Here is a 22928-nt window from a genome sequence, read left to right as displayed (position 1 = left end):
TTTTTGAAAACTCCAAGCAGGCATTCATGTGTTTTACACTGAGCAGAAATTTCGTCTAGCCACTCTGCCATAAATCCCAGATCACTGGAATTCTGCAGTGATAGTTGTTCTCCTGGAGCTTTGTCCCCTTTCCTCACAGGAGCTCAGTAAGAGTAACATCAGGTTCTTGGTCACCTCTCTTTCGAAGGTGCTTCTCCTCGGATCACTCAGTTTGGCTGGCGATCAGTTCTGGGGAGAGTCCTAGTTGTGCCTAACTTCTGCCATTTGAGAATTATGGAGGCTCTTGGGAACTTTAAGTGCAGCATAAGTTTGTAACCTTTCCCAGATCTGTGCCTTGCAACAATCCTGTCTCTGTTGTCTGCAGGCAGTTCCCTTAAACCTCATGGCTTGTTTTTGCTTTGATATGCATTGTCAGCTGCATGGCCTTCTATAGAGAGGTGTGTCTCTTTCCAAATCATGTCCAGTCAACTAAGTTTACCCCCAGTGGACTTTATTTAAGATGTAGAAACATCTCAGCAATGATTGAGAGAAATGATGAGAATCAAGCTAAATATCAGGTGTTTTTGCAAGAGTCTTAATACCTGTGTTAGTGTGATATTTAGTTAGTTTTTTTTTTTTTTTTAATAAATTTGCAAAGAAAAAAAACTATTTTACTCTCTCATGATGAGACACTGAGTGTTGATTAATGAGGGTTTTTTTTTCAACTGTAGCATCTGGCTGCAACATATGAAAAAAGTGTAAAGGGTCAGAACACTTCATGGATGACTGAATATACTGATAACATTTCCTTTTTTATGTTGGTCTTCATTAAATTAGCCTATTTATGATTCCCTACCAGGGTTGGCTTTTTTTTTAAACCCTGCCCAGGTCAGTACAGCAAGTCATTCAATTCTTTATGTCCTTCTTAATTTTTAGTTGACTTGCAGTAGTGATTGCAACGTTTCAACTGCTCCAGTAATAATGTGTAGCATATGCTGCAGTACCAGGTTAAAATATGGGTAATTAACTCTATATCCGAAGTAATTTTTTTTACAGTTCTTGACTATTTGAGATAAATTTTTATAGAGAATCTTTTCTCAAAACCATTTCCTGTTTGTTTGTTTTTTATTGCCAACAAATGACCTTGATCTTTGAGGTTCTCATCTGCTGAGGAACACTGTGAGGTGCTGTTGAAAACTCAGAAGACGCATAATTTAATTTTCTGCTGTTTTTACTCCGGAACTTCTACCTCATAGCTTAAAGAGAGCTTCCATGATAAGTATTTTGCAGATAAAACATTAGTGTTCCTCGAATGCCACAAGAGGGAGGCAGAGTACCTCTACCATATGAGCCGGAAGCGAAGCATAATGACTTCCGAGTAACGCTGAATGATTTCTCGGAGCGCTAAAGGTTAGCTTGATGCTAGGTGTACATTTATTATGAGGTTTAGCTCTGTTGTCGAACAGCTGCCATGAACTGTTAGACCCATTCCCTCTCAAGGTCTCGGTAAGTGTCTAAAGCGCGTTATTATGACATTAGGAAAGAGTGCTGCTTGGTTTCTAAGGATATAATAGCGGATATTGATCCAATCATAATAACCTAGCATGAATGTTTACACAGCTGGTATGGTAGCTAATGTTAGCCGCGTTAGCTTCCTGATAACATTGAGAATGTAAATATTTTTATAGTTATTCTGTCAGTGGACGTGGAATATTTAACTTCAAATGAACATTTATTTTTGCATTTTGCTGGCCTTCTAGTTTGTGTTTTCTTTTTTCGGCGGTTATTAACAGCTTAGAAACAGTTAATAAATGGTAACCATTATAACGTCGATTGCTTCGACATTAAGGAGTTACTTTATCAACAATCAATCACTGTCACTGTCCATGCATTGAACTCATGATGTAGAGAATACAGAAACTTGTGAAGTGTTTTAGATTCTTGTTAGTCACTGTTAGTGCCCTGTAACTACTATATTGTGCAGTGATTTAGTTATCCAGGCTGTAATTGATAAGAGGTTTGTTTTCACAGTGGTTGGCTGGAGAGAGAGAGGTGTCAGGAATGTATGCCTCTGGGAAATACGGCTCTCGGGGCCCAGCTCTCATTCCTCGAATGAAAACCAAGCACCGTATTTACTACATCACCCTCTTCTCTGTGGTGCTGCTTGGGCTCATTGCCACCGGGATGTTTCAATTCTGGCCCCACTCTATTGAATCCGCAGCAGACTGGAGCCTCGATAAACGCAGCGTTCATGACGCCCCTCTCGTCCACCTGCCTGTCTCCAGTCCCATTCCTGAGAGAGGTGACCTAAGCTGCCGCATGCACACCTGTTTTGACGTTTACAGATGTGGCTACAATCCTAAAAATAGAATCAAGGTAACTACTACCTCTGTATGCATCCCCAATATAACTGATCTCAAACTAAGGATATACCATCATCTAAACTATGACCTGTTGTTTCTGTAGGTCTACATTTACCCCCTGCAGAAATTTGTGGATGAATTAGGGGTTCCCATCAGTAGCACTGGGCTGTCACGGGAGTACAATGACCTGCTCAGTGCCATCTCAGACAGTGACTTTTACACTGATGACGTCACCAGAGCTTGCCTTTTTATCCCCTCTATTGACGTGCTGAATCAGAACTCCCTACGTATCAGAGAGACTGCCCAAGCTTTAGCAATGCTGCCCAGGTAAAGTTTCCCACTACACCCAGTTACTGGTCAATATTCAGTTTAACTGTTTGCCACATTGCTCTAAACAGTGGGTGTAATGTTCTCTCCTATCTGTGCTGTTGTCATTGCTGTAGTGTATAGAGTATAATTTTACCTTTTCCTCCTTAAAAAATTAGTTACACTCACGTTTACTTGTAAATTATATATGAAGTAAACTAGCACATATTTTTAACGTGCTAAATATTGTTTTGATTAATCATTTAAGTCCTTTAATGCACATATGAAATAGAAATGGATTAGAAATATTGAGTTAATAGAAGAATATGCTCGATATTCTGTCTTGACCACCCTTGATTTATTGAAAATGACATGAATTACCTTTTGTTTTGGAATTAGTCTGTTATTAAAAGCACAACCATTTATCTTATGCTTTGTACAGATGGGACAAAGGGATGAATCACCTACTCTTCAACATGTTACCTGGAGGCCCTCCAGACTACAATACTGCTTTAGATGTTCCCAGAGACAGGTAGGCACAGTGTATTTTAAAATCAAATGCTTTATTTGTTTTGTTCGTGTAATCATAGCGAAACCTAGAATTCCTAACAATGGTTTATCGTAGGGCTGGGCGATTAAGGCAAAAATCAGTCACGATAAATTGAACTTTTTACCTCGATTACAATTAAAGACCGATCATTCCTTCCCCACCTCCGACTCTGGTTTTTCTGTAAATATTTGTATATTTTTAAAACAAATAATTGAAAGGAACTAGCACAGATAAACAATTTATGGTTATTAATTTAAACATTTGAAATCAAAACACATCAGCGGAAAATGAAAATGTTTTTTCGTAAAAAGTCAAATTTTCCAAGAAGGGAAGAAAATAAACAACTTGTATTTCTTGCTAACAACAAATTATTTTTATATTGTTGTATAAAAAGTAGAAGTAACTTTGTTGCTCACACTGCACTGTCGTGTCTGTGTTTGAGTTTTAGCGGACCAAATGGAATGGTGTCACATGACTAGTACTTTTTCTTCTCTTGGGTTTCCAGCAGGATAAGTGCCCTTCGACACCTGGCTTCCTCTCACCTGACTACACAGCCAGTAGTTTGTTTTCAAGGGGGCGGTGCGTTAGTAGAGAGAGAATTACAAGGGAAATAATTGACACCGCAGGTTTATGTCAGTTAGGGGCTCTAAATGTTGGTTTTGATTATTTTTCAATTAATTGCCCAGCTCTAGTTTATCATGTTCTAACTTTAACTAATATGGTGTTGAAAGCCATATGGCTGGTTCCTATAGGTCTAAAAGATCAATGAACAGAACATATTGATCAAAATCACTCAAATTGATATCATAGTTAAAATTCCCATACCCAGGAATGATGCACAGATTTCTAAACACACAATATGTCATCAACTCTTCATCTGTCACAGTAGACTAAGGCTTTTGTCAAGTTTATTATTTAAATGCTACCTCAAAATTGTTAACACCGCTGACAGAATGGAAGGATGCTGTAGATTGTGAAAATGAGGTCTGATACGGATGTTTAACATAGCAATATAGCTTATTCAGACACCAAGGTTTTCTCATCCATCCTGTTGGTGTAAAATTAAACAAACATTTTCTTTGATGTTTCAACATTAAAACAGATCGGAGTTTGTCTCACCAGTCTCTTCTTCTATCTGTAAACTATCTCTTACATGATTCAGCAGTTAGATATAACAGATGCCAGCATAGAATTGATTGGACACAACAGATAAACATCAGTAACTGACATCTGTTCATGCCACATCATTTGGCCAAGGGCTGATGTTTATAAACAGGGCTGGTATTGGTCAATTCTGGAGTTAAAATGATGCATTTTTGCATCCCAAGCTGTAAATATTTATGTGTTTAAGGTTTCAGCTTGCAACTTCTAGGTTCAGATCACAAGAATAAATGCATATGCTTATTGGGTTTCCAGGAAAGAGGAAAACTGTTTTTAAGAGACACGATATTACGCAACCCTTTGCAGCGTTTATCATATCTGTAATCACTCACGTGCCCAAAGAATTAAAATGGAAAGAAACATTTCCTGGCTATTGGGAGATAACGTTTTTTGAGGAGATATTTCATATCTTCTTGTGTATACCAGCAGAGAGTCTGTGTGTCTTAATAAGTGCTTTAAGCTCTTTTGATAGTTGAGGAAGGAAGAGGTTAGGTTTATGAACATTCAGCAGCCTTGAGACAATGAACACTATGTCTTAGCTGCAAGGAATTTCCTGGGCCCATTCAGCTGGAGTCCATTTATATCGAGCCTTATCAGAACCAGGTGTGTTTGACTGTCAGTGTGTTTCCACTTCATATGCACAATGCCTGAGAGTGCACCAGAATAAAAAAAAAAAAAAGAAATTCTTCACCTGGTGTAAAAAAGGGATCTATCAACCAGCGATGCAAGCCTTGTTTGATCTCATGTCTTGTCTTATTGTTGGTAGCATAAGTACTCAACAGAGGCAAATAATGATGACTGTGTGTGTTGAAGTGTGTTCTTGCAGTTTATGTCTATAGAAATCTCCAGTGTGCTGAAGCAAGTCTCATTTTTTTCAGAGCGCTGCTGGCTGGAGGTGGTTTCTCTACATGGACCTACAGACAAGGTTATGATGTCAGCATCCCAGTTTACAGCCCCCTCTCTGCAGATGTCGAGCTGCCTGAGCGACAGCCTGGGTGAGTTAATCTTTTTATTATCTTGTTTAAGTAATAAATCCTGCCAGAATTCTCCCAATTTTTCAATCAACAGCTTCTTCACAGATAGTTGCTCACAGGAACATAATTAGAATGGACTTGTAAAACAAAGCACCAATACTTGTGGTTTTACGTCTTTATTTTGGGTAGTCTTGATCAAGGAGTCATTTATTGTAAAGTTATGACTTGTTAACTAGTTTTGTCATGCCTCCATTTACCCAGGCCAAGACGCTATTTCATCCTGTCTTCTCAAACTGCCATCCATCGAGAGTACCGTGCTGAACTTGAGCGCTTGAAGGAAGAAAATGGAGAAGCATTGCTTCTCTTGGACAAGTGCAGTAACCTTTCTCAGGGTGCTGCCTCTGCACGAAAACGCTGTTATAAGGGACAGGTGTATGATTACCCTCAGATCCTTCAGGTGGGTATCACAGCAACATTAAACATTGTTTGTAAGTGCCGAGAATTTCCTTCCCCTACATACACTTGTTCTGTTAAATGGACAACTAAAAATACATAGACAATAAGTTGAAATATGTATCTTTCGAGCTTGGATTCACTTTTTGTGCAAAATGCATAACCACTTCAGTAACAGTTTACTCACTGTGTGTCTTCAGGAGTCTTCCTTCTGTGTGGTTTTGCGAGGGGCACGTTTAGGTCAGGCTGCACTTAGTGATGTTCTTCAGGCTGGCTGTGTTCCTGTTGTCCTCGCTGACTCATATATTCTGCCATTCTCTGAAGTCCTAGACTGGAAAAGGTCAGTCTATCTCACTGAACAGCTGAAAAAAAGTATGGAAGGTTGCCATTTTCAGGTCACTTTTTCAATATCCCTGTTTTTGCATAGGGCATCTGTGGTCATTCCAGAGGAGAAGCTATCTGAGATGTACACTATTCTGAAGAGTATTCCTCACCGACAAGTTGAAGAGATGCAGAGACAGGTAACAATGGATAACTGAAGAGATAAAATACTACGGAACAACTTGATTCTGCTTTGTTCTTAGTTTTAGTTTGAAATTCAGATTGACCCTGTGGTCAGAGAAGCTGTCAGCTAGGTTAAAGGACGTGCATTTCATCTTTGAGATGTCTACACCAACTAGCTGATGAAATATTTAAGTCTTTGGAAGCCAAGACAAATTGTACTTGATGTGGCACAGAGAGAAGTCTGGATAACACCTTCACTTTTTGAAAGTTAGGGTTTCCCTCTGCACTCCGTCTGGATTTTGAAAAAGCTTTCAGAAGACTCAGCTTTGTTGATTTTAGCTTCAGTGAAAATGCAAAGTAGACAGCTTTCTCTATTTTCATTTGATATCTGCTTTGAGTAGCTATAAACAGTTGAAAGCATCCATTAGAGAAGTGCGCCAGCTCAGCTGCTACTCGTTCCTTTTTATCAACTCTAGTCCATTTAGTAATTACACTGGCCAAACAGATCTTTTTAGCCAGACAAGTTTGAAAAGGGGGATTTAGGTGTGGTTAGATAGAGGCATTTTACTCTGTATATCCCACAGCTAACATAGTAGCATAGATTTTATATTGTATATGCTGGTCACGGTGTTCCTCTGCATGATCTGCCCCCTCACTCTACATATGGTTTGAATTGATGGAAGCAGAGTCATGTCTGAGTCATTTCTCCACAGAATTCATTTTATCATGATTTAAGTTAAACTTTTGGAATATATCTATATTATTTTTGTTCCTTGCACTCTCCATACCAACATTACAAGCATCAAAATATTCTTGCCTAAGTTTTGATTTAACATCCTAAAGTAATATTTTAAGACAGGAAATTATAATTACTTGGAATCCTATCAGCCCTGTTACACACAAAACAAGAACTCAGCCACAATGAGCAGAATTTATGTGCCATACTTTTGTATTTGGTTCTCAAATACTTATTTTTTGTTTGAAACAATTAGTTTCTAACCTGACACACCAGATAGACTGTTTCACATTCATCTGGGAAAGCATGCTATCATGTTTCTTACTTGAGGCTACTTTAAGAATTTGAACTAATAAATGTAGAGTCTACAGTGAAAAAAGAGTCTTTAATACGTTATGTCTTTGCGGATTAAGTAAAGTAGAGGCTCATCCTTCAAAAATGACACCTTAGGTGTTTGAATTAGCCATATACATCGATGCTAGATTATTTAGAGAATGCCACAGTGCCGAAGGGTCTGTTAAGTCCTGTTAGTGTATAGAGGGTTATATGATCTTACTGTAACACCTTTGTTTAATGAATGATCTTGTCATTTTCACAGCAGAAGTGATATGTTGACAGTGACAAGTCAGCAGTTTTATTAGGGTTCCTACTCTTACCTACATCAGTGAGAAGAGGTTCCTCAAATACATTTGTCCTTCTTAAACACCTTGGCATGTGTCTGAGAAAAGTTCAACTAAGTTTATGTTTTGTATACATATATTTTTTTAATGAGCTGAGATCTAATTTCCTTCACATATATTCAAGAGTAGTTTAAGATGTTTTCCTAAAGATGACATAATCCATCATTTTCACCAGCAGAGGGCTCTGTAGCTTTTGTTTTGATATTTGGTTTACCTACTGGGCTGTCTGCTCCGATATGACTTTACTTCAGTGCTACAAGTGTTGAAGAATTAAACAATAAATACTAATCTCTGTTTTTTTATATTTTTCTTAAATTGTGCTTTTTTCTCTTCTTATTCTTAATTCAAGAGCTGGTGAAATTGTGATTAACTACTGTTTGGCCTCCAGCTCTTGGCTAACTGGAATCAGACTGGAACACTTGTTTTCAAATTTGCTATTATGTAATGGCAGTAAGGTCACAGTTTAAAGGGCTTTTTACTAAACAGCTGCTCAAATGAGACCACTACACGCTTGTGTACTGACTTCCAAAGATCTTGTTTGTCCTGTACCCTTTAATTATGACACATGAAACATGACCTTTATTAGATTAGCTCAGCCAAATCTATTTTGATGTAAAAGTAGTTGATATAAGATGGGAAAGGGAGTTTAACATTTCCTCTAACTACATTTCCTCATTCCATCTCTTTTTAACCGTTTTAAAGGAGCTATAAAAATGAAGTTATTATTATGTTATAACTATTGTAGCCACAAAGGGCTGCAGCTGATTGATTGTATGATGTGCAAAGTCAGCCTTCTTTCCTTTTCATTCATAGCTGTCTCCTTTTCTTCAGTCTGGTATGGCTTTTACCTGCACCCCTTCACTATGAGCTGAACAATTAGTCAGAATGACTTGAGTTGGTACCTTTTTGTGTCTTCCAAAAATGTCTGGTAGTTCCCTTGTTTATGAAATAGTTTCAAAATTGGTCTCCTTGAACAATCAGCCGGAGTACTCCTCCAGATTCTGTTTCTGTTACCTAAATTTCACAAATACTGAAGCTATCAGAACAAACCAACTTGGTGAGTGTATTTTATAGCAAAGTGTTCTCAAGCAATCAAACTGAAAGTTTTACTAAAGTGATGGTGTCTAGGTATTAGTCCTTACGCCATAGAATCCTGCTTCTTCTTTATTTTGTCATTTTTTTAAGGATTGATTTACTTTAGAGAGCAGGAAAATATTATTAACAGCGTGTGTGTTGTATGGCTTTGTAGAATTATTTCAATCACAGTTAATAGTAAAGTGCTAGTAAATCTTAATTTAAAAAAACCCACCATGAACAGTTCACAGGATTGAAACAAACTCAGTTTCACTGCTGTTTCTTGTTATGTCAGCAGCTTTAATGATTGCCGGGCTCTGTCCACAGTTCACTGGCTGCCAATTTTGGTCCATACGTTGAATCATCTGTCAGGCACTTGACAACTTCCACTGACTTAAACAAAGTGATATAGACCACTGTTTTTGATCAGCATTGTGGTTTAAAAAAAGTAATGAGACAGAGAGAAGTAGGAGCTTCTGGGGAGTGCTCTACCTTTGAGGAAATTAAAAGATATTTTTTAACAGGCATTGCAACAGATAAATGTTACATTTAACTAACAGAGGCATACTTTTTTACTTAACTAGCTTGGGATTGTTTGCATTATGCCTTGTATTTTCATCAAGTTTTTAAGTAGCAATTTGCATCCCGCATTAGTTTAGAGTAACTTATATATTTGACATTGTAAATTTGTGCCTCTAAATTAATTTGTTTAATAGGAAAACAAATGGAAATAAAGTGTTCATCCACAAGATGATGCAAATAGAAGATAGAGAAAGGGTCTCTTTTCCTGTCTTGCAAAGCTCTCTCTTCTTTTCTGCTCATAAAAATTCCTGCAGGCGCTGGGAAGGGGTGGAGGAGGGTGGGACGGGCCCTTGGGCCAGCACAGTTTGCTTTCTGCCTCCTCCCGTTCAGAAAAGAAACTTTCATCACGGGCTGATTTATGGGCCGTTGGGATTCCCCCCTGAGATTAGAAAGTCCTTTTGGATTCTCCTCACCCCCTCTAAAAAAAAGAAAAATAAAAGCTGTTTTTGTATTGTTGTACATCTCCTATGTTTCATACCATACTTAGAAACAGATCATTTGGCAGTGGTTGCATTCACGTGCCACAAAGACAGTCTTTGTTTAGTATGCACGTTGTGTTGCAATAGAAGGATGGATCGAAATTTACGCCATTACAGTATTTATATCCTCTTTCTTAGACCTGTGGGTCACAGAGGGATGGTCTGATGGGTCGTAGAGGTCAGTGTAATACAGTGTTGTTTGAAGCTTCATTAACTCTTATAGGGTCCTCCCTCCTCTGCCCTGTCCCTTAAAGTTACTTAATATGTCCAGAGCCTGCAGAGAGCAAGAGGCTAGCACCAGAAGCATTAGTTGAGGTTAATCATTTCTTTTTAAATTTAACATTTCACTGTATAAAAATGGAAGTTGTAAATGTGAACCTTCAAGTGTTTTTTTTTCTTTTCTAACATCTTGGTTGTGATAGTTGCAACCATCAGATGAAACTATAAACAAATGCATTTTGAGTAGGTACCGCAGCCTGTGTGATAACATTAAGATACTGGTTGAGAGTTCAGTTATCATTAAAGTCTTTTCACATCTGAGATCTGTTGAAGTTAAACAGGCACAGTCAGAAGAAATTTTTAAGAGCTTCAGAAGAGAAGCCACTAAAGGTCAGGGCGCTGCAGAGGGCTTCAAAATTTTCTTTTAAGACCTGGACTTAAAAAACCTAGACCTCACAGTTATGACTGCACAGGGCAGGCCAATCCAATTAGCGGCCCAGAACCAACCCCCAAGTGGCCCAGCTTGTGGTCATGCCATAGAGGGCAACCTGTTTTGCAAGTTTTCATAAATTCCCACAGTATTTCAGACCGTGAATGCAACACTCCACGTAGCGTAGCATCACAATGCACTGCATTGTTTTGAAGTGTAGCTAGGGATGCTGACAGATGTAGCCCCAAGATATCAAGTATAAAACATGTCCTTTTCAACTCTGATGCGTAAAATTGTCGATGAAAACCATCTTTTTAAAAAAAGACATTTCTACTACCTCAGTTTATGCTAAATATAGCTCTGTTGTTGTGTTTTTATGCACTTTTTGATGTGCTTTTGCCATGTTGCAAAATTTAAAAGGCAGACTATGAAAAAAAAAGTGCATATTTTTCATCAAATTGATCTGCATTGGTCCGAAATTTGACATTACCAGCTGCTTAACAGGAGCCAAACATGTCTGGCCCGGCTACATTTCTTGATTTTAAAATTTGGCCCAGTTGAATTTGTAATTGACTAGCCCTGGCATAGGGGATTTACATGGTTTAATGTAATAGCCATAGTCCAGGGGGAAAAACTTATGATAGCAATGCAAACATCTTTCTTGAATCAGTAGCAAAAAGTCAAATAAATACTACCTTGGTAAAGTAAAATGATTTTACTGCATATTCATGAACAATGTTTAACCAGGGCACTATAAATGTGCATAAGTGATGTGTAACCTTTTCATTGTTATTTAAATGAAAACAGTTATATTTTTTTATCCAAACAGAGCAAATGTGCACTTCTGCACCACTGTTTTGTCTATTTTTTTTTTTACCACTGGTACTGGTATATTAGTGTTTTTCGTTAACATGTATTTATTTCAAGTGTGCTGTCTAGTGTTAATACTCTTGGCATGCATTGTGATTCACTATTTTTATCCTTGGTTCATTTCAAGAATTTCTTTTTTCTTGTCTACAGGCACGCTGGTTCTGGGAGGCCTACTTCAGCTCCATGAAGGCTATCGGCTTAACAACGCTCCAGATCATCAATGACCGCATCTACCCATATGCTGCACGCACCTACGAGCAGTGGAACAATCCACCTATTGTTGTACGTAGCTTTAGTTTTAGCTTTTTAACAAGATTATTCTCTTATTAATGTGCCCTTACCTTCCATTGTTGTTTAAAATATGTCCAATTTAAAGCTAAATGTTTACCCAGGAGCTTGATTTCTTTCAGTGTACAGCTTTAACATAATCCAAACGGTCTGTTTGCTCTCAAAACTGAACTGTTTAGTTGAATTTTCATGTCGTTTAACTGAGGAAGTCTGAATTATGGCCATCCAGAATAGAGCTTTGACCAAACAGATGCTCACATTGTCATATAAGCTCCCACACCCTCTTTCTCATGTAAATCAAAGCCTATGTGGCAGAGTGACAGTAGATGCCTTCAAGTCTTTCTGAAGCGCCACACATGCTGCACTTCACAGATTGGTATACACCCAGCTAGCTCTGAGGCCGCCAGTTTGTGTCAGCAGTTATTCTCTATGAGGATGCCTCGGCTGTGGTGAAAAATAAGTTCTTGGATGTCTGAGTCATTGTGTTTGTAGCAGCTATGCTGGATGTGAAGAATGGTGTGTGTGTGTGTTTAAGCATCCCTGTGGTTGTGGGAGTTTGTGGCTGCAGACAGCTTGGCTGGGCGACCATCTCTTAGGAGCTGTTAATCAGACGGATCTGATCTAGAGTCTTCTCCATCCTCAGCCTGTGGGCTACAGGCGTGTGCATATGAGCATTTGTTTGAGCACATGAGTGGCCTCCGTGTCAGTCAGTTGCCTAAATTTATGCCATTCAAAGGAGATTAGAGAGGTGGCAGTCACAATCAGTTTGTGTTGGTGTAAACAAATGGAACTCAGCGCAATGATTTCTAATACCTGCCATTTTATTTTGCTCATATCTCTGCTATTTAGATGTTAGGCTCTTACACTTGACATTGCTCGTGTGAGCCAAAATGTTCTGCCAGAGCGTCTAACCCCCAGTCCAATCAATCAGTATCACTCAGGTCTGAGGGTTTGTCCAGACCCAGAGGAGGTTAATTGTGTCAGGCTAAAGACCTTTGGCTATTGGTGCCTGGGATGGGAGATGAAGTGTTTTCTCGATGGATTCAGTGAATGGATGGTGAGAAGAACTTGCACAGAGCACTAAATAAATCAGGCAGACATTTTTACCCCCTCCCCTCTCATAGTCTTTAGGCTGGTAATTGAAAGCACATTTCTCAGGATTGCTGGTGCCTTTGGAGGGTATTTTAGAATAAGGGACAAGCTGCTTTTTGTTTGGGACTTGTGGGTATTGGGCAGACTTGTAAAGCTTACACCCATGCCAACCATCAAAGTTTGGTTTAAAACACAGGTACTTAAATTAGGTTTGATGTCTTGTTTGAACATTAAATTAGATTAAAAGTCTTTAAAAATGTTGATTTAAGTGCTGACTTGGAATGTCATCTTGAGAGTGTTTACATTCTCATCTAAAAAGCTGTACCACAGATTTAGTAAGTTTGATCCCCCAGTGTTCACTGTTCACCAATTTGGCATGTGTGAATACATTTAAGACTTTTGAAACATGAGTGCTCAAAACAAAATAAGAAAAAAAATGTATGCTGGTGTTTCTTTTGATTATTTAATATTGTTTGTCAAAACATTCCTTTGAATTTTTTTTTTTTTTACCAGTAATGAAAATATTAACATTTACTCTTGCACTGCTGTTCCTCAGCATCTGTTATCATTAGTAATTGTATGTGTTACCTAAATTGAATGCCTAAATGTAAAAGTTTGTGAAAGTAGTGTGGATTTGAATAGCTGGCAGTTCTTTAGATTTATCTTCCTTTGAGTCTTTTGCTTTTGAGCATGCTCAAGGGGCTTGGATTAACAAAGTACCACTCAAACAGATTAGACATGAATAAGGTCATAACTAGAATATTAAGATAAGATCCTCTTTTAGTGTTAACTGATAGATTAAAAAAACAAACTTCCTCTGGATCTGCTGGTGGCAAATGTGCTGTGGCTTTCTTTTCATCTAATTTATACAGTATGACAAATGACTTAAGTGGCATCTGCCTCTTTTACTTTGTTTTAATTCAGCTCTGCTGCTGCGTAAACTTGTTAGTTTAATTATTTCCCCCTCTGCTTGTTTGACAATGTGAGAATGACCACAAGGAAGTTTCCACTTACCAGTAAAGTAGCTTTATTAGAGAAGTGACTGATGTTGTGTAAAAAGTAGCGGCTGTGTCTCTGTTGACAGGCTTGTGTCGATGCTGCGGAAGGAGCCACATAATCACTGTGTGGCCACCTTGGACCAGAGAAGAAACAGGGTTTATATGTACTTCAAGAAGGCCACAGATTTACTGCTTAGATATGCTCTCTTTGCCATCTCAGACTGGCTTTCAGTGTTAACAGGGTGGAACATTTTAGAGCCTTTGATGAAGTTTATTGAGGGGGAATCCTGGTGTATTTACCAGTGCTACAGTAGCATGTGCTTGTAAACGAAAGATTTTTTTTTTGTTTTTTTTTTTTGTTTTTTTTTTGCACAGTAGAAAAACTACCTTAGCAAGAAAAAAGCGGATAGGTTATTTGTAAAAGTTGTATAATCTAGTGCACTGTCAGGATTTACAAGCAATTTTAAAAAGAAGCAATTACAAATACGTTTATTTCCACATTCCACCTCTCATAAGACCTGTCATCACAAGAGCAGTAGAAATAGGAGGGCAGCTAACCTGCCTTAGTCTTTCTTGTACTGCTTCTCTTCTGCATGTGGAGGGTTAACTTGGCTTCTGACTGGAAGCTTTTTGGTATCCTTGAGTGCTGTTAGCCCCTGAGAGCCCATTATTGGATGATTCTTGCTCCATAATAAAAACCATCATCTGGAAATTATAGAAGGTGACCTCACTGTCCAGTGAAGTACTATTATAGCATATTAAATCATGGAAAACATGACAGATAGTATTGACACACTAGACTTTAGGCTTACATTATATAAGGTCTCTTAATAATATAGACTTATAAAAAAGCTTTCTTTAGCCAAAACAATAAAAGTTTGTATTTGTTTCCTTCCATGCAGAAGTGGTCCAGTGTGAACAGCCCCCTGTTCTTGCCACTCATCCCACCAAGAGCTCCTGGGTTCACGGCTGTGGTGCTGACGTATGATCGTGTTGAAAGTCTTTTCCGTGTTATCACTGAAATCTCCAAGGTGCCGAGCTTGGCTAAACTTCTTGTTGTTTGGAATAACCAGAACAAGAGCCCTCCAGAGGGTGAGTACAGCAGATTATTTGCAATGGAGAGATAAGGTATCCTTAGTTTAGAATAGTTTAGAACTGTTGACAATTTATTTGGAAAAAATAACTAAATTAACCACCTATTCCTCTGACATCAAGCCAAGGCAGGTAAGTTTAAATGCTGCTGTAATGTAGTGGGATTTAATGGAGGGGATGCAGAGATATCGATCCCAGTATTGTGCAGCGGTGCCCGTAGCAAGCCTCAGTACTTGTACTCGCTCTCATAAACACTGCAGATACTTGGTAAAATTTTAAAGCATGATGTTAGCCTCTCATTATGTAAGTAGTCAAAGTTAGAGCTATGTCTCCAGTTTGTTGATATTTTAAAATAAATTAGGATGACAAAAGTAAACTATGCTCTGATAAATTAACAAGAGGGGGGTAGGGAACAGCTGATGAAAGAAATAAAGCAAACTTTCCAAGTAACTTTAAGAACAGTTACGGTATTATTAAGTACTCATATTTGTACTTGATATCGGTGAATACCCAAATGTAAGCACTCATACCTGTAAGTAGTCTGGAAAAATGTGGAATCAGTGCATTCTAAATCTTATCCTATCGGGCAAATTGCATAATTGTAGGGAATTTTACAGATTGTTATCTTTCTTTACCACTTTTTGGTTGATCAGCAACAATAATGTAAAGTAGAACTCCAGACTGTCATTGAGCAATTTTATAAGATAGAAGTCATAACTTATAGGTCGTCAGCAACAGCCACAGTTTCTAATGTTACTGTTAAAAAGTCTTACAGTATTTGGGGAAAAAAGCAAGATTCACACTAGGGTTAACTGGTTCAAGACCATACTAACAAGCTAATGATAATGTCAACTCGGAATGTAAACATAAGATGTAATAACATGGTGATCCGTAGCTATTGGGCATTCAAATACAATTTCCCATTAAAAATATGCCTTCATAATCCCTCCAAGTTTTCACTTTTCATCATATTTGTCTGTTCCTGATCATTAAGGAAGTGGTTTTTCAGATTCCTATTATTTATATTATTTGCAACTAGAGGTATATGTAAAGTCCAGGTTTGTTTCATGACTTCTTTTGGTGTAAGATTGCAACATTTTCTCTCATTCTTAACCACAAACCATTTCATAGTTTGTCCAACAGGTCACATCTGAGGCCCAATAATAAATATCCTCTCTTTATTAGCATCTATTCATAGCCAGATTATTTGCCGTTGGATGATGTTTTTCCAAAGGGCTGATACTGTCAGGCTGAAATTGATGTTAAAGTAATGAATCTGTCCATACCTATTGAAAAAGTGATAATTATTTATTGTTTTCTGTATTCTCAATTAAGGCAATTAAGTGCACAACAGTTGATCATGCCTTACCGTCTGACAGTGTATCTCAGACGAAGACAGCTATGAAACAAGAATTAAGTTGGTCCTGCTGCTGTAAGAGTTAACCAGTGTAATGAGGTAATGAGAAGACTTTGAAGTGCTCCCTCATGGCTGCGAGTTGCCTTTTCATTAGAGGCATCAGCGGCGCCTGGCTGGAGCTTTGTGACCTATTAGAATTAACAAGAGGCCATTGACAGGTCAGACTCACAGGGCTCAGTCCAATATGAAGGCAGATTTCTTCCCCATTCACACCAAGCCTTGAACTGATGTGTTTATAGGCTACCATTTTGGCTTCCTTCCTCCTGTGTTTTTAAGAGGATTCTAAAGAAGTCATAAGTCTGAATATCATGTTTTGTTGCAGCCTTTGGTAATATTGTTTTGATGGGCTGTGAGTGACTTAAACCTACCTTAAGACTAAATTGAAAGTCATATCTTAGTTTTTGAGAACATCAACATTTTAATGGTATTATATGTTATAGACCTTAGGAACTCCAAGGAAGAAGTAAAAGTATGTGCAGTTCAAGCTGTTCTGAAATAAAAATTACATTTTAAAAGTAGACAACGGCTTGTAACTCTCTCGCTCTTATGACTTGCTGCTTTCAGCTTTGAAATAATGAAGGGATGACAGCATCATGGATAGAATGAAAGAAAAAAACACTTGACATTAACATAGCAATTTTCCTGACAATAGCTTTTGACAGGAGAGTTCAAGCATGGCTCAGAGGACCAGGAGCTTCTCTTATAGCCTGCCAGGCCTCAGTTACCCCATTAATGAGGGGGACACATTGTGTGTGATCTGTCTGTGCCATAGTCCGTGCCATGGACACTGCCCAAGATCTTTGAAACACATCCCTGGAAAAAAAAACACTTTGTTGATGTGTCTCGTGAAGAATCGTACTGTGGTTAGATTTGCACGTGCTTGAGGTTAGTGTAACTATACGAGGCAGTAAGTGAAGTTAAACTTCTAAAATGCTTTTTTCCACTGCCAGGGTGGACTTCAAATTCCTCTGTTAGTAAAAAAAAATGACATCATAATCCATCAGTCATCTTTAGACACTGTTACTTTCCATTGATACAGTTTTTCAAGCCCCTATAAACTTTAGAAAAAAGTTTATCAGGGGGAGGAATACTCTATGCAGGTACAGTGTCAATAGGATTTTCCTTTGATGACTTCACAGATTATCCCAGCAAGTTGCAAACTAATTTGGTTGATGCAAAAAAATTAGTGAAAAAAAAATCCTGTCATTAATGCCCCTAAATGGAATGCTTAATTCTGTCAACATTCAAAATCCAGTAAAAGTCCATTTAATTTTGTAAAAGATCAAGGCTGCCAATAAAGGGAGAGCTTTCTGGGGCCGAGCCAATGGAGGGGCCCCGTGGAGGTCAGGAAATCATTGTCCATTTTAAAGTTAGTCTTATCAAAGAAATAAAACAGGGAAATGTATTCATTTACGCTGTAGTTAAATGGGCTGTTGCCTTTTTCAATATAAAAACCCTTTTTCTAAAAATAGAATAACTGTTTTTGTTAACGTTTACAATGTGAATAATAACATTAACTAAACCATTTTGAGAGTAATGCCAGACTTCATAGGTAAGATAGGTAGATTGGATAGGTTTCTTTATTGTCATTGAACAAGAATATACAACAAAATTAAGGTGCTCTCTAGAACCGGGCCTCATCTGAAAGCATAATATGAAAATAATTGTTTCAATTAATTTAAGAGCTTAAATGTAAAATTAGAGGAATAAAAGCATCTGCATCCTCATACTCTCCATTCCATAAACTTTCAGCATTTTTTACCATTTTTACCCAAACAAAAAAATAATTAAATAATTGCAAAAAGAGACAACAAAGGTGAAAATTGGAAAAAAAAATGGTGAGAGTGGAAAATTGCTAAAAATTTAAGACAAAAAGGGTTAAAAAGGCAAAAAAAAGGGTCAATGTGAAGAAAAATGTGATAAGTGGCTAAAAAGTGGCAAAAATTGGTTCAAAGAAACAAAATTTGATAAAAGTGGCACAGTGGGTTTATGGGAAACAAAAAGGGTTCAACAAAGGTCAGAAAAAATGGGGAAAAGCATGTAAAAAATGGCAAAAATAGGCAAAAAATGCCTAAAATGAGGGGAGAGCGGCAACAATGAGTAACAGAGGCAAAAATGGGCAGTTAAAGTAGTGAAAGTTGGTTTAAAAAAGTGAAAAAAAATTAAAAGGTGGAAAAAATGAGTTTTAAAGAGGAAAACAATTGGTCAGATGTGGCAAAAATGGGCGTGATCAGTGATTAAATGGGGTAAAGGTTTCAAGAATAGGTAATTTGAAAATCAGAACCCAATAACAGCTTTACACACTTATCAGCTCCAAAATGAAGTAAAGGTTAATCAGGACTCATGCTAGCACCAATGTTACTTATCCAACACACGTGCCTTGATTTATTGATAACATCAATAAATCACAACTGGGGAGAGACCATTCTCTGGGTCTGTAAGGGGCCCAGACGGTTATGTGTGCCGGCCTGTGAAAGACAAATGCAAGCATCAAAAAGTAAAATAAACGTATGGAATATTTATAGAATTGTAAGTTCACTGAATATGCTCCTCTGTGTTTCTTTGTGTGTAAAGCTATAAATGTGATGGGATTGTTGTATCATTTTCTGCCTGACAGAGTCTCTTTGGCCAAAGATTGGTGTTCCCCTCAAAGTCGTGCGAACCAAAGAGAACAAGCTGAGTAACCGCTTCTTCCCCTACGATGAGATCGAGACAGAAGCAGTGCTTGCGATTGATGATGACATCATCATGCTGACATCTGATGAACTGCAGTTTGGCTATGAGGTGAGGGTAAAAATATACTCTTACCTTGATGACCTTTCTCATCCGTTAAAGGGTATTTCAAGGAACCATTTTAAGTTGAGAGTTTAAAGTCAGTCAGGGAGGTTACAGTCTCATTCTCTGTAAGCTAAAGGTTTGATGGCCTTCTGAATGTGTTTGATGTGTGAAGAATGATGACATATTTAGAGCCAACATTCTCCATGCCCACATACCTGCTCAGCCAAAGTAGCCAAACAAACTCACCTGAATCCATTTAGGAGCTATTTAATAAAATTGTGCTCAGTTTAAGGATAATTACATGGAATTGCAGGCAGGATAGAGGAGACGTCTGTCTGACAGAATGACTTCTTGCTCGCAGATGACGAGCTGCTTGTGTCAAGGCCTGGATATTCAGCCAATTACAAACCTGCCTCTCTGAAAGCATTTACATTTGACCCTGAGTTGTGATTTTGTGACTTGAGATACAATTTTTGTTTCTTGAATTATATTTTAAATGTCCTCCCATCATTTAGCTTTTAAGTATATGCCATCCACGAGTTCCATTCATCATAAAAATGTCTGCATATCTGCCTCCTGTCCTGTTCCAGGTATGGAGGGAGTTTCCAGACAGGCTGGTGGGCTACCCAGGCCGGCTGCATCTGTGGGACCATGAAATGGGGAAGTGGAAGTATGAGTCTGAGTGGACCAATGAAGTTTCCATGGTCCTAACTGGAGCCGCCTTCTACCATAAGGTGATTATAAAAAATGTGCTAGGGGTCTGACTTTTTCATACAAGTCTGTAGAAAGTACTGAATAATTTGTTGTTTGAGTATGCTTTAATATTCAAGGCAAGTTGATTCCAATGATAGATGAGCAAAGTGTCAGAGGTGGAGCAGGGTTATCTTACTTCTGCTTTAAAGCTCACATGCTCATTAAAGTTCAAAGCCATCTCTAGTGCAGGGGTTATTCATGCATTTTCTTTTGTCAAACAATGTCTGCCTTATTGTAAATAATGAGTCTGCAGTATATCAATATGACACAAAATTATCCTTTTCCCCCATTCCAGTACTTCAACTATTTGTACACATACAAGATGCCAGGAGACATCAAGAACTGGGTGGATGCTCATATGAACTGTGAAGACATTGCCATGAACTTCCTGGTGGCTAACATCACAGGCAAAGCCCCCATAAAGGTACATTCATTGCTCTGGCTGCTTTACGCTTGCAAAGGGAGGCTGCAGCCTGACAGATTGGTCCAGCATCTCTGGGTTTGATCAGCTCTCACCCTTTATTTCATTACCTCCCCTCCCCATCACACTGACTGCACCCAGGTGCAGGATAAAGCCCTGCCTGAACCTCCCTTATCTGGGTGTCACTCACTGATCCTCCCCTTCAGACTTTGTTTTTCTAAGCTAACCGGGGCTCTCTTGCACACCATCAAATCAGAAGCTGCACACATCCTTACCATTGCTGGAGTGCTTCACCTCCCACCATATCTGCAGGTTTGCTCAGAAAACACCCTCTCCCAACAACCATGTCTGTCTTAGTCTCTGAGACTCACTTTCTTCACACACATTCACAGTTTGAGAGCACTGGGTGCAGGCAAGTGTCGGCAGTGCAGATGTGATGGAGATTGGACTGAGAAAAGCCGTATATCGTTTCTCACTGACCCCTCCAATGACTTTTCGGACACTTTTCCTCACCATATACTTGACAAAGGTTCTTGTAGAGTTCACTGAATTAAAATTTCACACATCATTCATTCGCTTCTGTTGTGTCACAGAGGTATCATAAACCATTAAAGGAATCTGACATTACTGATATCTCTGACTCTTTCTGCCTCTGTCTAGGTGACTCCAAGGAAAAAGTTCAAGTGCCCTGAGTGCACCGCCATTGATGGACTGTCGCTGGATCAGACCCACATGGTGGAGAGGTATGAGATGTTGTTTTTTAGTGATAGAATCCTGTGTTTTATTTGATCTTTTTTTGTTAATCTTGCATGTTTGTGTGCAGACTAATTGCAACCAGAAATCTCTTTCATTTCTGTTTTTGTTCTGCCTTTACATATGCTTTTTAGGTTCATTGGTGACTCTAAATTGCCCATAGTTGTGAGGGTGTGAGTTAAAGTTTGCATGTGTCTGTGTCAGCCCTGCCTCTCGTCCAATGACAGCCTGGATTGGCTCCAGCAATCAGCCACACCTGTTTAATAAATTCTTAGACATAAGTAATAAAAAGCTGAGGAACAGATAAATATTTTTGCTTGCTTTTAAGGTTAATAAGATGTGTTTTCTTCATTAGATCTGAGTGCATCAACAAGTTTGCATCAGTGTTCGGTACTATGCCGTTGAAGGTGGTGGAACATCGTGCCGACCCAGTGCTCTACAAGGATGACTTCCCAGAGAAGCTCAAGAGCTTCCCCAACATCGGCAGCCTCTGACCAGCCGGTAACAGATGTTGGGACCTCAACACAGCTTCAACACTTAATCATTTTATATCAGCATTATCTTTTATATCATAAAATCCAGACTCAGACTTAAGCAGAACAGGTTCCTTTATTATTAAATTCACCCTATTTTTACTTATTCAAATTTAACAGATGGCAATTAAATTAGTATCTTAAATTTAAACAAAAATATCAGGATGGATAAGTGTGATGTGAATGGCTTGTAAGCTTAGAGTTAAAGATATATCAGATATTTATACTAATGTACAGTTTAGTGTTACATATACATATATTAGAAAGTCACTTTAAGTGTATTGCTTGACAGACATGCTGACCGGAGGCTTGTGGTCCCTCACTGTTACTGTTTTGGAGCTGAAACTTCAGGTTCCAGCTGCTCTGGAATCAACTTATACAGTGTACATATTTATATTATACAGCAGTGCTGTATAATAGCCACAACTATGATGCTCCAGCTAGTGTTTCCTCTCTCCTCTTTTACTTTCTAAAAACTAAAACAGACCTTATTCCTTACCTGTAATGTGTAATTCACATAACATACAATAAATGATCCAATGACATACTTTAGTATGAAGGATCAGTCTAATAGTTAACTGAATGTGACAGCACACAGCATGGTGGCTCACAGATGATGTACAGTAAATGTTTCGCATATGTTTTCTTTTACACTATCAGATTGGGCCATAAGACAAAGCTGGTACTACAAATCTAATATATCTAGATTGAGTAACTGCTGATTTTCAAATGTTGATGCTGAGCTACTGGAACATCTTGAATTGTAATTTTATACTGCCCGAGCAATCCTTTCATTATATTTATATATGATATATATCAGACTGTATAGTGAATAATAGACAGGCCATCATAAACCCACACATTTCCAAACAGATGTGTATAAACCGTTGATGCAATGCTTTTTTTTTACGTTTAACTTTTTCACCTTTGTGTGTTTGTTTATATGTATGTCCTTTCATTTTTGTCCCAGTGTTTAGGCTACAACATCAAGAACAGCTCAGTCTTTTAAGGTTTCTTGTGATTATTTTTTAAATTTGCCTTTTTTATTATTTCTATATGGTCGTTGAGGTTGTTTTAAATTTTTGGACTAAGTTCATGTATCTAAGTGTATATATGCCTTTGATAAGTAAAGACCACACTAATGTGTCTCACAGTGTTTATGTTCTTTTGTTTGTGTGAATGAGGTGGGAAGAGGATGAAGACGTTTTCCCCATTTTGTGTCTGTCTTTAGTCCAGTCTGTAATGCGGACGTTTCACTGTTCCCTCCAGCCTGTGTCACCTGTTGTTAATAAACTCTGCCTAATCCACCCTGTTCAATTTCAGCAGTTCAAAAGGGCACTGTTCGTATTTTTGTCAGCTTCAATTAGTGTGATACTCCTGCGGGCTGTGCGATCTCATTTCAGCACTCGAGTCCCTTCAAAGGGCCTGAAATGCATGGGGATT

The 22928-nt window shown here is 38.3% G+C and overlaps 1 protein-coding gene across 1 annotated transcript; it reads left to right on the top strand.

Annotated features, from left to right (window-relative positions):
• Positions 1–1350: 1350 nt before the first annotated feature.
• On the top strand, positions 1351–22631 carry ext2 (exostosin glycosyltransferase 2). Its single transcript, XM_041793583.1, has 15 exons — positions 1351–1485; positions 2011–2355; positions 2446–2669; positions 3091–3180; positions 5238–5354; positions 5595–5790; positions 5987–6126; positions 6214–6307; positions 11511–11642; positions 14641–14830; positions 18865–19031; positions 19616–19759; positions 20074–20202; positions 20860–20942; positions 21308–22631. The coding sequence occupies exons 2-15, from the start codon at positions 2041–2043 to the stop codon at positions 21444–21446; spliced, it is 2160 nt and encodes a 719-aa protein (XP_041649517.1). The 5' UTR covers positions 1351–1485; positions 2011–2040; the 3' UTR covers positions 21447–22631.
• The last annotated feature ends 297 nt before the right edge of the window (positions 22632–22928 follow it).

This window comes from Cheilinus undulatus, linkage group 1 (genome assembly GCF_018320785.1).
Source record: "Cheilinus undulatus linkage group 1, ASM1832078v1, whole genome shotgun sequence".
Classification (NCBI taxonomy): domain Eukaryota; kingdom Metazoa; phylum Chordata; class Actinopteri; order Labriformes; family Labridae; genus Cheilinus; species Cheilinus undulatus.
This window is presented reverse-complemented; position numbering and strand designations above follow the sequence as displayed.

Excerpts from the sequence above, each read along its gene's own strand:
- ext2 (XM_041793583.1), top strand. The coding sequence starts at position 2,041 with ATGTATGCCTCTGGGAAATACGGCTCTCGGGGCCCAGCTCTCATTCCT. Across the intron at positions 5,791-5,986 it reads ATTACCCTCAGATCCTTCAG|GAGTCTTCCTTCTGTGTGGT; the intron begins GTGGGTATCACA and ends GTGTGTCTTCAG. Across the intron at positions 20,203-20,859 it reads CAGGCAAAGCCCCCATAAAG|GTGACTCCAAGGAAAAAGTT; the intron begins GTACATTCATTG and ends GCCTCTGTCTAG.